General features: G+C 65.0%; 2 protein-coding genes across 2 annotated transcripts; both read left to right on the top strand.

Moving 5' to 3' along the window:
• The first annotated feature begins 496 nt into the window (after positions 1 to 496).
• COX6B2 (cytochrome c oxidase subunit 6B2) lies at positions 497 to 1,567 on the top strand. Its single transcript, XM_032793039.1, has 3 exons — positions 497 to 632; positions 1,120 to 1,220; positions 1,514 to 1,567. Exons 1-3 carry the CDS (start codon positions 497 to 499, stop codon positions 1,565 to 1,567), a joined length of 291 nt encoding a protein of 96 aa, XP_032648930.1.
• Positions 1,568 to 4,724: 3,157 nt separating this feature from the next.
• RASIP1 (Ras interacting protein 1) lies at positions 4,725 to 15,000 on the top strand. The gene is given in 17 exon segments (XM_075070519.1): positions 4,725 to 4,855; positions 5,460 to 5,605; positions 5,734 to 5,810; positions 5,812 to 5,899; positions 5,902 to 5,957; positions 5,959 to 6,079; positions 6,389 to 6,494; positions 6,578 to 6,725; positions 8,778 to 9,398; positions 10,743 to 10,853; positions 11,024 to 11,125; positions 11,883 to 12,123; positions 13,892 to 13,910; positions 13,942 to 13,969; positions 13,972 to 14,058; positions 14,234 to 14,399; positions 14,748 to 15,000. Coding segments are annotated over 17 exon segments (2,448 nt in total). The 3' UTR covers positions 14,948 to 15,000.
• The last annotated feature ends 472 nt before the right edge of the window (positions 15,001 to 15,472 follow it).

Genomic DNA, 15,472 nt, shown 5'->3' with positions numbered 1-15,472 from the left:
AGGGGCAGATCCCAGCAGCACCCTGGGGGCCAGAGGGAAAGGTCACCCCCCATTTTATTCTTTCTCCCTTTAGAAGCCCAAAGCAACTGAATTTACTAGCTTGGGGCATTGGGGGTGAGACGCAGGTGAGACCAAGCTCTGGGAGGGGAGTGGGGGCCAGTGGTCAGAGCAGGGGGGCTGGGAGCCAGGAATCCTGGGTTCTCTCCCTGGCTCTGGGAGGGGAGTGAGGCCCAGTGGTCAGAGCAGGGGGCTGGAACTCCTGGGTTCTCTCCCTGGCTCTGGGAGGGGAGTGAGGTCTAGTGGTCAGAGCAGGGGGCTGGAAGCCAGGACTCCTGGGTTCTCTCCCTGGCTCTGAGAGGGGAGTGAGGCCTAGTGGTCAGAGCAGGGGGGCTGGAAGCCAGGACTTCAGGGTTCTAGCCTGGCTCTGAGAGGGGAGTGAGGCCCAGCGGTTAGAGCAGTCCAGCCTCTCCACTTTCACCTGACTACTTTCACAGGAATGCAGAGCTCACATGGAGCCGGTGGGGGGGAGAAGGGCGCCCCCGAGGGGTCCCGGGGGTATTACCGCACAGCCCCCTTTGACCCCCGCTTCCCCAACACAAACCAGACCCGCAACTGCTACCAGAACTACCTGGGTGAGTGGCAGAGGGCCCTCAGGGCAGGGGGGAATAGGAGCCAGGACTCCTGGGTTCTCCCCCTGGTTCTGGGAGGGGAGCGATGTCTAGTGGTGAGAGCAGGGGGACTGGGAGCCAGGACTTCTGGGATCTCCCCCTGGTTCTGGGAGGGGAGCAATGTCTAGTGGTGAGAGCAGGGGGACTGGGAGCCAGGACTCCTGGGATCTCCCCCTGGTTCTGGGAAGAGAGTGGGGGCGAGTGGTTAGAACAGGGGGGCTGGGAGCCAGGACTCCTGGGTTCTCTCCCTGGCTCTGGGAGGAGAGTGGGGTCTAGTGGTGAGAGTGGGGGGTGGGGGCTGGGAGCCAGGACTCCTGGGTTCTCCCTCTGGCTCTGGGAGGGGAGTGGGGTAGTTGTGGGGAGGGGTTGGCTATGGGGGGCAGGGAGGTGAGGTTGGATCACTGGCGCCTCCTTGTGGTGGCAGAGGGTAACATGTGCTGTCTCCCAGCAGACTATTACCGCTGTCTGAAGACACTGGGGGCGAAGGGAAAGAACACCAGGCCGTGCCAGTGGTACTACCGGGTCTACAAGTCCCTATGTCCCATCTCCTGGGTATGTGGGGTGCCAGGACCCCGGGGTACCCCCCACTCTGCACTCAATGGGAGAGAAGGGGAAAAGGTCCCATGCCCTGTTCCCTACCCCACTGAGCCAGTCAGTCCCCTGCCCTGGGGCTGGATGGGAGCCGGTACCCCAGGGGAAAGGGCCCCTGTGAGGAGGGGGGCTGGGCCCTGCTCTGTGGGGGGGAGTGGGGGGGCCCTGCTGCCCCCTGCTGGGAGGGCTAGGCCCTGTGTGGAGCTGCCCTTCTGGGTGTGGCCCCCACCCCAACCCCCTTTCTCTCCTGCCAGGTGAAACGTTGGGATGAGCAGCGGGACGACGGCTCCTTCGCTGGCAGGATCTAGGCCCAGCTGCACCTGGGGGTGCTGGGGAGGGGCAGACCCACAGGTCCCGCCCTGTGGCGAGGCCCTGCTCCCTCCGGCACATCCCGTGGTGACTCCTCCTCGCTGGCTCCTCACAGACCCACAATAAACCTGCTTCTTGCATAATTTGGCTCTGGAGTCCAAGTGTCCTAGTCCCCATAGTGCTCCCTATGAGGAGATCCCTCGCGAGCCTGGGGGCTGGGTTTGGGGAGCCCCAGGTGCTGAGCCCAGAAAGCCCAAGGGGGGATGCTGGCTGGCACAGGCCGGCCCAGCCCCAATGCATCACCTCCTTGCCCCCCCCACTGTGTCCCTCTCCGCGCACACACGCTGCCCCCCACTGCCCCGTTCCCCGGACACTGCCCGCTCCCTCCCACCCACTGCCCCCACATCTCGTGTCCCCCCCCCACCGCCCTCAATCCCCTCCCCCACATTTTGCTGCCCAGCGGGTGCCCCTCCCCCATGCAAATGCTCCCCATAATCAATGCCCCTGCCATCGCAACAGCGCTTCCCCACTGCCCCCTCCCCCACACGCACGCTCCCTCCCACCATGCCCTCATCGCAACTTCTTCCCCCCACATTGCATCCCCGCACAATACATACCACTCCTACGAAACCCCGTGAACACCCCGCTACCCCATTAGCACCACGTCTCAACACCTAAACCCGTCGGCGCCTCCTCCCTCATGCTGGCATACCCAGTACACCCGCCCACTCACTGCCCCCCACCACGCCCTCAACCTCGCTTGTGGCCCCGCACCCCTTTGCTCTGCCTCTCCCCGCCCTCCAGCTCCGTGTCCCCCGCCCCGTCGGAGGGGCCCCGCTTCCTGGCCCGGCTCCTTTTCCTGCCCGCCCCCCAGCACCGGCCGGGCGGGGGCGGGGACCGGGGAAATCCGCGCTCAGTGACTCCGGCCCCGACTGGCAGCGGGCTGGCCGCAGAGCTGGGGCTGGGCTGGGGGTCGCGCCCCACCGAGGGGCCATGGGGCGGGCGGGGCAGCCCCCAGGCTGGAGCTGAGCGTGGGAGCGGAGCCCAGGAGAGGAGACGTCCGGCCCCCCGACGGGACTGGGTAACCCCCCCCGCCCCCGCTTTCCTCTGGGACAGCAGCTGGGGAAGGGGCGGGTGGGGAGTGGGGTGATCGAGGGCAGCCGGGGGGAGCGTCAGAGTGGGGTGATTGGGGTCAGCCAGCAGGAGTGGGGAGTGGGGTGATCGGGGGCCAGCCAGGGGGGTCAGAGTGGGGTGATTGGGGGTCGGGAGGGGAGTGGGGTGATTGGGAGCAGCCAGCTTGGGTGTGTGTGTGGAGTGATCGGGGCCAGCTGGGGGGGTGATCGGGGGCCAGCCGGGAGGGTCAGAGTGGGGTGATCGGGGGCAGCCAGCTGGCGGTCAGTCTCCCCCCACCCCACTCTAACCACTAGCCCCCACTCCTCACCCAGAGTGGGGGATGGAACCCAGGAGTCCTGGTACCCCAGCCAGGCTCCTTACAGCTTTGGAGCCTGGGGGTCTCCCCGATGTGTCGCCTCTGTCCCCTCTGACCTGCACCCTGGGGAGGGGGAAGCATTGAACCAATAAAGGGCCTCAAAGACAGCCCAAGATGGCCCTGGGGTCCCTCCAATTCCATGAATCCCAGCGCCCCCGGCCCCCTGCCCCGCAAATGCAGCTGGCTCTGGGGTGGAGTGGGAGGGGGCTTGTAGCCAAATCTAACTGGGTGGAAGTCACTGCCTGTGCACTGGCAGGACCAGAGAGAGAGCTGGCCCCCAACATCCCATCCCCCAACCTACCCCCTTCCCCACTCACCCCAACATCCTGGCCTTCAACCTATCCACCAACCCCCACTCACCCCAACATCCCAACCCCCAACCTATCACCCAAACCGCCGTAAGGTGGAATCGTTGGCGCAAGGTTGTTGAGCTGAGTTACCCACTCTACTGGCATCACCCCAACATCTCAGCCCAACTACCCCTTAAATTCTGATTTGGCCGTAACTGAATCACAATGTCCACTCACCCCAACATCCCGCCCAACCTACCCCTTCCCCACTCACCCCACATCCAACCCCACTCACCCAACATCCCGGCCCCGCCAAGCTCCCCCCCCTCCCCTTCCACACTCACCCAACATCCCAACCAACCTAATCCCCCAACCCCACTCACCCCACATCCTGGCCCCAGCCTACCCTTCCCACTACCCCAACTCCAACCCCCAACCTGTGGCTCTATCCCCCAACCCCACTCACCCAACATCCTGGCCCCAACCTACCCTTCCCCACTCCCAGCATGCCCTACCGTCGGCCCCCAACCTACTCCCTATTTCTTAAGGAAAATGGTAAGAGTGTTACATTCCCCAACTCACCTCAAGCAATCCCAACTCCCCAACCTATCCCCAAACTCCTACTTCACCCCAACGCTTCAAGGGGACATCACTTGATCCCGGCCCCAACCTACCCCCTTCCCACTCACCCCGAACATCCCAAACCCACGTATCCCCCAACCCCATCACACAAACATCCAGCCTGCAACCTCCTCCTCCCCTTCCCCACTACCCCAACATCCACCCTGCACCTATCCCCCAATCCCACTCACCCCAAATTCCACCTGCAACCTACCCTCCCCACTCACCCAACATCCCGGCCCCAAACCCCCACTCACCCACACTTGTGTCATTTGTGTGTTTGTATGGGGGATTAGCTCACGATGAATGGCAACGAGTTGAGGTTTTTACTCCAAACCCCACCTATTCCCTTCCACTCACCCAACATCCTGGTCCCAAGCCTACGTCCCAGCCCCAAATCAACCTCAAATCCAATAAGAGGGCCTTTGTTGATCAGCATGGAGCCCCCAACCATGCCCCCTCACCGCCAACATCCATCTCCCAACCAGCCCCAACCACATCAACATCCGGCCCCCCCCCCCACCCCAACTCACCAATATCCCATGTTCCCCAGACCTCCCCATCCTCCTGCCATCCAAAGTCCTGGCCCCCAACCTGCCCTTCCCCCTTCTGCCTCACCAGTCGCCCTCTGCAGGTCTGGCTGCCGGCTCCACCCAGGTCTGGCTAGGGGACCTCCGCCCGGCTAAACTTGGCCCACTCCTGCCAGCACTCTGCCATAGGCCGTTGTCCCCCCAGGTGCCCGGCACCCCGGCACCCATGTTCTCAGAGGAGCGGAAGCGAGGGCAGCCCCGCTTCGGAAACTCCACTTCCCCGTCGGCCTCTTGGATCAACTCGCAAGAAAACACTTCGTCAGATGAGCGTCCGCTGGCCAGTGTGGGCTCCGTCAGGTACTGGCCCCCTGCCCCTGTGAAGAAAAAAAAAAAACGGCCCCATCCCTGCCTGCCCTGGAACAGCTCCCCTCCCTCCTGCTCTCTGGAACGCCCCCTCATCCCGCACTGCTCTCCTGCAGCAGCTCCCTCCTATCGCCCCATGGACAGTCCCTTGCCCCTGGAGTGACTCTCCGTGCCTCCCTGGAATGGCCCCCATCCCTCCTGCCCCCCCCCCCGAGATGCCCCCACAGCCCTCCAATCCTTGGTATCCTGAGCCCCTGGATCAGCCCCATGGGCCATCTATCCCGGTATCCAGGCCCCCTCCCTGCCCCAGATCAAACCTATGGGCTCATCTACCAGTATGCTTCCTTCTGTGATCTCCGCAGAATCACACCCCACTAGGCCATGCGATCGTCAGTATCTTGCCTCCTTGACTGTCCCCACAAGTTAGTACCCATGGAGGCATCTCCCCATATTCGAGCCTCCTTGGCCTGCCCCCCAGGCCAGCCCCATTCTGAGCCCCCCAGCCACAACTCCCAGCCTCCCCTTTGGGTTGGCAGGTCTGATAGCTCAGAGCAATGGGCTCATTTAAGCCAGCCTACCCGTCCTTGCCACTCCCCAGGTCCACCTCCTCGACACCTGCCATATACCAAGACTCGCAGGCCAGCCGGGGCAGCGAGACGGTTGGAGCTGCCGGGCCCCGTGGCAAGGCGAGGCGGACCCGCCACAAGCGCCTCTCCAACCTGTTCCACGAACGCAGCACCAGCAGTGGGGCAGGGCGTGGGGGGCGCGGCGCTGGGGCAGCGAGAAGAAGCTGGCAGATCTCATCGATGCCCAGTGCACCCGAGGACCTGGTGGAGCTGTCCAGCCAGCCTCAGCTGCGCGGGCATCCGAAGATCTTCGGGGGAGCCATCTCCCGGGGGGGCCAACTACAAGAAGCGTGCTGGCCACCCGCCGCGCTCCACGGCGCGCCAGCTCTGGTGCGGGAGGCGCTGGAGCGCTAACGGGGTGGCGCCGGAGAGGAGAGGATGGGGGGCTACGTGCTGTGTGACGTGGTGGGCCGCTTCGAGGGCCTGGCGGGGCCTGGCAGGCCGAGCACCTGCGCCCCGTGGGTGACACTCGAGCGGCCCTTGGTGCTGCAGGACGTATGGAAGCCCAAGGCCGGCCTGTCGCGGCGCTTCGAGGTGCGGCGGCGGCGCGAGGTGGAGAGGGTTGGCGAGGCCGAGGATAACGAGACGGCGGGTGAGGCTGCGGTGGGGGCTGCCCTCATCCCCTGGGCATGCCTGGCCGGGAGTCATGAGCCCCCTGGGCATGCCAGGCTGGGAGTCACGGAATCCCAAGGGCATGCTAGGCTGGGAGCCAACGGGACCCCTGGGTCATCCCAGGCTAGGAGCCACAGGACCCCTGGGCATGCCAGGCTGGAAGCCGTGGGACCCCTAGGTCAATCCCAGGTCGGAGCCACAGGCCCCCTGTCATCTCCAGCCAGAGAAACTACAGGATCCCCAGTCATCTTCCATCTCAGAGACCTGCCCCCATTCATCTGTCCCACAGCCCAGGAGCCACAGGACCCCTCTGTCATCCCCAAGTTCGGAGCCAATGGGGCCCCCAGTTACTGTCCTGCCTTGGAGCTACAGGCCCCAGGTTGTCCCTGGGGGTGGTGAGTCGGGCTGGGGACCCTGAAAACCCCCAGAGCTGGGGAGCCGGGCAGCCCCCTCTGAGGCTCCACCCTTCTCACCCCAGGTATCAACGCCAGGCACGGCGGCTGCAGAAAAGCCGCTCGACAGGGCGGCCTCAGGGGGCCCGGCCCCCAAGGAGCGGGCCGACAACCTGTCCTGCGCCGCAGCATCAGCGACATGAAACCATGAGCGCCCGCAAGCGGCGCGAGCCCGCAAGGCTGTCGCTCGAGCGTTGGGCGGGCAACCGAGGTGGGCAGCCGGCGATGAGCAGGAGGGGGAGGTGGCCCTGGCCCGAGGAGGCAGAGCCGGCGGATGGGGGCGCCAAGATCCGGGGAGGTCCGAGGACTGCAGGCGAACGGGGCCAACCTGGAGCAGCTGTCTCAGTGCCTGATCCAGAACCCCATCCGCCAGCACCGTGCCCTACTTCCTGCTGAGCTCCACTCAGCTGCGACAAGCAGGTCCAGGGGATTGGGCCTCTGGGGCACTGGGACTGACCAGGGAGCGGGCAGGAGGGCATCAGCAGGGGGTGCTATGGGCTGGAGCGGGGGGCGGAGCGTGGACGGGCTCCAGTGGGGGGCGCTCAGGGCTCGGGTGGAGCAGAGCAGGGGCTCGGCAGGGGGCGCTGGCACGACAAGTGCAATGGGTCAGTAAGGGGGTGTTGACTCCAGCGAACCCAGGACCATTTTGCTCCCCACTATGGTAGCCAGCAGAGAGCATGCTGGGAGCATAGCTTTCCCATAATGCCTTTGTACCTGCCTGGGTCGGCCCTGTGGGGGAAGGGAAGGGTAGGGTGGGAACGCCCCAGGACTATGGGGACCCACGGATACTGGGTGACAAGTAATGCGGAAGATAGCAGTCCATTTTAATATAGAAAATAGGGGGCATTCCCAGAAAAGACAAATTTAGCCAACAACGAAAATAGGGGTGCAATAGCAAGATTTCTGGCCCATTCAATCTCACAGAAACTGGGGTGGGCGGCAAAAAGGGTAGCGACAACCCATAGATTATACATAGAGGGCATCATTCCTAGGGAGAGCTCCCTCCCCCAAGTAGTGGTGGGCGTGCCCCCATTTGGGACATGAGAACACCAGTCTCCCTCCTCCCCCCCCCCCGGTACACCTCCAGAAGAGGAAGGGATGGTGCAGGAGAGCCCATTCCCCCCCAGAAGGTGGTGTTGTGTTGGGTGGGAGAGCCCATCTTGTTCACCTACCCCATAAGGCAGGGGTGACTATAGGTGTGGGAGAGCCCTGTTCCCCTCCCCAGAGCACAGGTGGCATATCGCGGGAGGGAGTCCATTCCCATCTGCCAAAGAAGGCAGGGGTGGCATGCGCGGGGAGAGTCCTGATTTCCCCCAGAGGCAAGACGCGTGGCCATGGCGGGAGAGTCCATTCCGCCCACAGAGGGCAGGGGTAGCAATGCGGGAATTAAAGTGCGCATTCCCTCCCAGAAGGGCAGGGGTGCATGGTGGGAAGAGCCGTTCCCCTCGCAGAGGGCAGGCCGGTGGCATGGCGGAGAGAGCCATACTCACACCGCCCAGAAGTGGCAGGGTGTGGCATGGTCGGGAGAGTCTCTTCCCGCCCCAGAGGGCAGCAGGTGGCATGGCAGGATAAAGTCCATCCCTCCCGTAAGAAGGCAGGGTGGCAAACTGGCCGGAGAGCCCCGTTTCCCCCGCTATCCTCAGAAGGTGAGCAGAGTTGTTTGTCGTGCGGGAGAGCCAATTCCCCACCAGTGTCATCACCAAAGCGGGTGGCATGGTGGGAAGTCCCGTCTCTCTCCAGAGGGCAAGGGTTTTTGGCATCGGTCTAGGGGAGAGCCTAAGAAAAAAGCCTCGCATTCCCACCCGAAAGGCAGGGGTGGAGCATGGTGGGAGAGTCGTGGTCGCCCGTCAGGCCGAGAGGGCAGAGGTGGCATGGCAGGAAGGGTCCATGGAGAGTCCATTCCCTCCCAGAAGGCAGGGGTGGCATGGTGGGAGAGTCCATTCCCTCCCAGAAGGCAGGGGTGGCATGGTGGGAGAGTCCATTCCCTCCCAGAGGGCAGGGGTGGCATGGCGGGAGAGCGCATTCCCCCCCAGAGGGCAGGGTGCTGCTGTGGGAGAGCCCGTTCCCCCCAGAGGGCAGGGGTGGCATGGCGGGAGAGTCCATTCTCCCCTACAAAAGGCAGGGGTGGCGTGGCGGGAGAGTCCATTCCCCCCAGAGGGCGGGGCAGGCCTGCTTTCGATGGTACTCCCGTGTTTTGACGTCATTTTCCCCCCCGTTGTCCCCCAGGATTTTGTGATCTATGTGATGACTCGGCGCCGGCATGTCTTCGGGCGCCGCCCCCAGCCCGACAAGGGGGGCTACGTGGACACCTTCCTCTGCGCCCCGGACATCCTGCCCCGCCACTGCTGCGTGTGGGAGGCAGAGCCGGCCCCGGGGCCGGCCCTGGTGCGGCCCTTCCGGGGGGCGGCCGTCACCCTCAATGGGGGAGCCCTGGTGCGCGAGGCGGAGCTGCACCCCGGGGACCTGCTGGGGCTGGGCCAGCACTTCCTCTTCATGTACAAAGACCCCCGGACCCCCCAGCCCCGGCCGGCCTGGCTGCCCCAGCCCTGGGTCTCGCCTGGGCTGGCGGGTGCCTTCTCGTGCCAGGCCTGCGGGCGCTCCCTCCAGGAGAGGCAGGATGCCTTCCAGGCCTACGTGGAGAGCCGGGAGCCCGAGCTGCGCTATCGGCCCAAGGAGGAGGAGGCACTGCTGAGGGAGATCGTCCGGCTCCAGGGGGCCACCACCTTCAACCTGGCCCCGGCCTTCCTCCTGGGCCTGTGCCTGGAGCACTCCACCCGCGTGCTGGAGCCCAGCCACTTCCCCCGCCTGGTGGCCAGGATGGCCCAGCTGATCAAGGAGGCCGTCTGGGTAACGAGAGGGGGGTGGATGGGGGATCGGGGCTGGAGAGCAGCAGTGGTGGACTAGCCACTGGGCCAACGAGGCCCTGTGCCCAGGCCCCTGGCCAACTGGGGGGCCTCGGAAAAATGGGTGCCCCGACCCACTCTGCCCACCCACCCAGCATTCCTACCAGGGGCATCGGGGCTTGGAGTGCCGGATGGAGGACCCCATGTCCCCAGCAGCAGCACACGGGGGCAGACTGCAGGTAGAAGGGGAGTGGAGGGGCCCCACTTGGTCTGGCCCAGGGCCCCACAAAACCCCAATCCACCCCTGGGGGGTCAGAGACCCCTCCCAGAGTGGGGGAAGGGCAGAGGGAAGAACGGCTGGGGGCAGGGCCCCCTGTGTATCCCAGGGTGGGGGCAGGGCTGGGGGTGGGTGGCCTTGTGTACCGGGGGGCAGGGCTGGGGGAATGTGACAGGAGCCCCAAGGCCCGTGCTGGATACAGCTTTCTTCCCTGCCATGGGTCAGGAGAAAGGATCAAGGAAGTCCGGGGACCGGCATCCGGAGAAGTGAGTGGAGACCCTCCGGGACCCGGCCAACCCCACCCCTGGGGCGTGGGGGCTCCTGTCTCGCCCGCCCTCTGCAGCAGTGGCAGGCACCGGCGCAGCTCTGTCCAGACTCCACCCACCGCCAGAGGGAGTATCTTAGGCCAGTCAAGGGGTCCCGATATATCAGCCCTCACACCCAAGAGGGTCATGTCCCAGTGCCTGGTGAGGGGTCCATATACCCAGCCCCGCTGCCCACCCCCAAAGGGTCACATCCAGCATTGAGTGAGGGGTCCCATGTATACCCAGCCCACTGTACCTACCACCAGAAAGGCCATGTTCCCTGCGCAGGGCGAGGGGTCCCATAAGACCCAGGCCCCTGCACCTACCCCAGAGGGGCCCATGTCCTGCGCCAAGGCGAGGGGTCCCATATACCCACCCCAGCACACACCCTAGAGGGGGCCCAGTGTCCCAGTGCCCGCGAGGGTTCCCCATATACCACCCCAGCCCTGCATACACCCCAGAGGCCAGGTCCCAGCGCCAAGGAAGGGTCCCTGTATAACCCATAGCCCCTGCACCCAACCCAGAGGGGCAGTTAAACCCGTTCAGAGCTGAGTATGTCCCATTGGAAGCATGCTAAAGCAGCATCGACGGGGTCCCAAAGGTCTGGGGAGGGGCGAGGTGTCCCCACAGTCCGATAGATCCCACCAGTCGCTCCCGCCCACCCCTCTCTCCTTCCAGCCAGCAGAGACAAGCCAGGTGGGGGTGCTCAGCATCGAAGAAGGTGGCGGCCGACTTGCGCCCCTGAATGCTCTGGATGGCCAACCAGCCATGGAGCTGCTACAACCTGGTCCAGAAGAAGAAAGTGGCTGACATGGAGAAAGAAAACTCCGACCTGGAGGGTGAGCAGGCCCCTGGGCTGAAAGGGGAGATGGGGCTAGTGAGTTTAAGAGCAAGCGGGGGTCCCTGGGAGCCAGGAGTGCTCATGGTTTACAATCTCCCACGGTGAAGAGGATGGTGGGGTGGTGAATCCCACAGGGATGGGCTGAAGCTCGGACAGTGAGCGCAGCTCACAGAGCCAACAGCCGACCCCACTTTGTCCTCCGCAAGGAAGTTTCCCATGATGCTTTGCTGTCCAGCGACCTGGAGAAAACCTGCGACGGGCCATGGCTGGTGCTGGCGGACGAGGTCATCATGTCCACGTTCCATGCAGTCCGTGTATTACCATGACCAAGGTGAAGCAGCAGCGCCCCCTAGTGTGCTGCCCATAGGGCATGGAACAAATGCGAATCGTAGATTCATTAGTGGTTGGAGGGACCTCAAGAGATCATCTAGTCCAGCCCCACGTTGGGGACCCCTGATTCTAGTCCAGCCCCCTTCTCAAAGCAGAACCATACCCAAATCCAACCCTAAATCCAATCCCAAATCCTAAATGACTCCCCAAGGATTGAATTCACAACCGTGGTTTTAGCAGGCCAATGCTTGATACTTATGAGCTATCCCTCCCCCGCTGAGCCCCCCCGCTCTGCCAGCCAGTGCCCCCAGTCTGCCCTAAGGCATCGGGCCCACACTGCCTGCCAGGGAGAGCCCCTGCTGAAAGCTCCGCCACTCCCATGCAGCCACAGCGCCCCCTATGCTCCCTAGGGCATCGGGCCCCACACTGCCCGGCCAGGAAGACCCCTGCTGAGCCCCCACTACCTGCCAGCCCCAGCGCCCCTATAGTGCTAGTCCCTAGGGCAAATCGGGTCCACTATCACAACCTGCCTGGGGAGAGTCCGCCCTCCTGAGACCCGGCTGCTCCCCTGGCAGCCCAGCGCACCTAGTGCTGCCCTAGGGCATCGGGGCCCGTCCCACCTGCCTGGGGAGATCCCCCTGCTGAGCCCCCCCCCGCCCCGCTCCCTGCAGCCCAGTGCCCCCTAAAGCCCTGCTGGCTCATTGCCGCGTGTTTAACCCTTTCCTGTCTGGGCAGACGCTGTACTCAGCCCTGCCCGCCCTGCTGGACAGTAACCCCTTCACTGCTGCGGCGGACCTGTCCCATGCCCAGGAGCTGAGCACCATGCCCGAGGGCATCCGTGGCACCCTGGCCATCTACCAGGCCACGCTGGAGCTGACCCGGGAGTGTGAGCTACACCCCGACCTGGTATCCCAGACCTTCGGCTACCTCTTCTTTTTCTCCAACGCCTCCCTCTTCAACACCCTCATGGAGAGAGGTGAGGGGCTGGGGGCCAGGACACCTGGGTTCTCTCCTGCTCTGGGAGGCGAGTGGGGTCTAGTGGTTAGAGCAAGGGGAGCTGGGAGTCAGGACTCTTGGATTGTCTCCTGCTCTGGGAGGGGAGTGGGGTCTAGCGGTTAGAGCAGGGGGAGCTGGGAGTCAGGACTCCTGGGTTCTCTCCCTGGCTCTGACAGAGGCTCCGTTCTAATGGGCCAGACTCAGTGAATCACAGGCAGCCTGAAATCTCAGCCACCCTCCCCCTGTTTCCTCCTATTGTCCCATCCCGGGATCAGCAGGAAAGCAGCTCTTTCCTGCCCATGGGCCCGAGCGGGGTAGGGCAGGAAATGGGTCCGTGCCAGGAACCAAGGCAGGAGGGGAGGGGCAGGGGGGTGGGGAGGCTTAGTCAGTGGGGGGCCAGGAACCACTGTGGGGTTGGGAAAGTTTGATCTGGGGCGGGTATTGGAGGGCTTGCTGGGGCTACCCCAAATCCTGACTCTAGGGCAGGGCTCCCAGCTGTTTCTCTTCCTCCCTTCCCCCAGTCTCAGCCCCTGGCTCCCTGCCCCCCCTTCCTCCACCCCCACCGACCGTTGCAGCCCCCCACACACATCACAGTCTGCTTCACCCCCTGCCCCCTCGTACCGCTCATGTCTCATGGTGGGTGAGTGGTCAGGACACGAGGATGGCGGGGGTGGATGGATGGATGAGGCGTTGGGAAGGTGGATGGATGGGAGGAAAGGCGGGGGGACATCTGGGAGGAAGGGGGGGCTGCCCGGGAGGGAAGGCGGGGGGATGGATGAGAAAGAAGGTGGGGGGCTGGCCGATGGGAAGGTGGGGGGATGGCTGGGGGAGCGGGGGTTTAAGCTGGAGGAGGAATACGGGGACGTTGGGAGGGAAGGTGGGGGGATGTCCTAGAGGGAAGGTTGGGGGCTGGCCGGGAAGGTGGGGACGGATGGGAGGGAAGTCGGGGGGCTGGCCGGCGGGAAAGGGTTTGGGGGGGGGGAATTGGATAGGAGGAAGAAGGTCGGTGAGCTGGCCGGGGAAAGTGGGGTAACGATAGGAGTGAGAAGGTTGGGGGCTGGCGGGGAAAGGTAGGGGGACGGAATAGGAGGAAGTAAGGGGCTGGCCAAGGAAAAGTGGGGGGAAACGCCCGGAGGGAGGTGGGGGCTGGCTGAGGGAAGTTGGGGGACCCCAGGAGGAAGGTCCGGGGGGCTGGCCAGGGGAAATGTGGGGGGCAGATAGGAGGGAAGGTCGAGGGGATGCCTGGGGGATGGGGGATGGATGGGAGGAAGATTGGGGGCTGGCTGGGGAGAAAAGGTGGGGGGATGTCCGGAGGGGATGCGGGGAGGATAAGGAGAGGGGAGGATGATGGGGGCGGGGGGGGGGGGAAGAAAAGTAAGGTTGGGGGCTGACTGGGGAAGGTGGGCCGGATAGGGAGAGAAGTGTCACCCCCCCCCCCCCCCCCCCCCCCCCCCCTTCCCCCCCCCCCCCCCCCCCCCCCCCCCCCCCCCCCCCCCCCCCCCCCCCCCCCCCCCCCCCCTGGGGGCGGCTGGAAAGGTGGGAGGATGAGGGAGGGGCTGGGGGAAGGTGGGGGATAGAGGTGGGGGGCTGCCAGGGGAAAGGTGGGGAGCCCGAGAAGTAAGTGGAAGATGGATGTGTGGGTGGAAGGCAAGTGGCTGGCTTGATCTACCCAGGGCGTGCCGAGCCCCACTGCTGGGGTCCCTCCAGCCCACCTGCGTGATGCGGTTATTCTTCTGCTCCGGCGCCAGGCACCGGGGGCCTTCTACCGTGGGCAAAGCCGTTGCGATCCGCACCACCTGGACCTGGTGCTGGATGGACTGCAGGCGTGGGGCTAGGATTGGGCGGACATCGCGCCGAATTCTTCCGCAAGCTCTCCACCACCGCCACTGCTCTGCTCCCAAGACAGCCTGGTCAAGTGTGGGGGCTGCCTCAGGGCGCCGGGAACTGCCCGTGTGCGGAATGGGGCCGGGCCCGTCCTCTCTAGGGGCCACCAGCTCCCATCTGGGCCCAGGCAGGGCTGCTGGCTCTGGGGTGGGATGGGGCCTTGGGGCCTTTTCCCGCTTAGATGATGCGCTCCCATCCTCCTGCAGCTCCGGGGTCTCACCGTCTCTCTGCTCCCCAGTCTACCTGTCCCGGCTGCGCAGCGACTACCGGCCCTGACGGCCCCGCCCACCCACATGTTGCTGAGCAACTACCACCTGGGCTGGGCGCCGTACCGAGGGTGGCCCAACCGAGAGGGAGAGGGAATGGCGAACAGTGAGTGCCGGTGCCCCTCTACCCCACTTCCCACCAGCCCAGCCTGCCCCCAGCCCTGCCAGCCCCCTTCAGCCGACCCACGCCCGGCCAGCCAGCCCCTGCCACCCAGCCTTGCCATGGCTCCCTCAGTCCGACCCACAGTCCCCCGCAGCCCAGCCCTGGCCCCCAGCTCTGCCAGTTGTCCTCACTTCCCGACCCACAGCCCCACCAGTCCCAACCTGCCCCCCGCTCTGCCAGCCCCTTCACCCTGACCCCGTCCCGCCGCCCAGCCCTGCCCCCCGTCCTGCCAGCCCCCCTCACTCCTGGCCTGCAGCCCCCGCCCGCTCTCACCCCTCTCCCCTCCCCCAGGCGAGATCTTCGAGAGTTTCTCTGACCACCCGCCCCTGATCCTGCCCAGCGAGGGGTTCCGGCTCTGCCCTGCGGCTCCGGTGATGGACGACGCCCTCCACCACCAGCTGTGCCGCCTGCGCCGCTTCCTCTGGGACCTGGAGCAGGCCTCGCTGCCAGCCAACCAGCGGGCGGCCCATGGGCTGGAGGGCGGCCAGTGAGCGCACCTGGCACCGAGCAGCTGCTGACGCCCCACCCACCTTCCCGGGCTCCCCGGCAGACATCGTAGGGCCTGGACAGTGACGGGGGACCTCACCCAAAGTGTCTCCCATCCAGGAGAGCGGGGACCCCGATGGGCTCCCCTGGTGCTGGGCTTGGAACGAACTGTGTATTCCAATAAACCACGCATCTGTGTCAGAGCCCGTCTCTGCCAGCAGGGGGCGCTGGGGGGTGTCTCCCTACAGGGGTGTCTGAGGGTGTCAGCCAGAGCCCAGTGCTGCCCCTACTGGTTTGTTTGTGATGGGGGCTGGGAGCCAGGACTCCTAGGTTCTCTCCCCAGCTCTGGGAAGGGAATGGGACCTAGTGGTTAGACATTGCGGGGGGCTGGGAGCCAGGACTCCTGGGTTCTCTCCCTGGCTCTGGGAAGGCAGTGGAGGCTGGTGGGTTAGAGCAGGGGGGCTGGGAGCCAGGACTCCTGGGTTCTCTCCCTGGCTCTGGGAGGGGAATGGGACCTAGTGGTCAGACCT

Source organism: Chelonoidis abingdonii, chromosome 11 (genome assembly GCF_003597395.2).
Source record: "Chelonoidis abingdonii isolate Lonesome George chromosome 11, CheloAbing_2.0, whole genome shotgun sequence".
Lineage (NCBI taxonomy): Eukaryota > Metazoa > Chordata > Testudines > Testudinidae > Chelonoidis > Chelonoidis abingdonii.
This window is presented reverse-complemented; position numbering and strand designations above follow the sequence as displayed.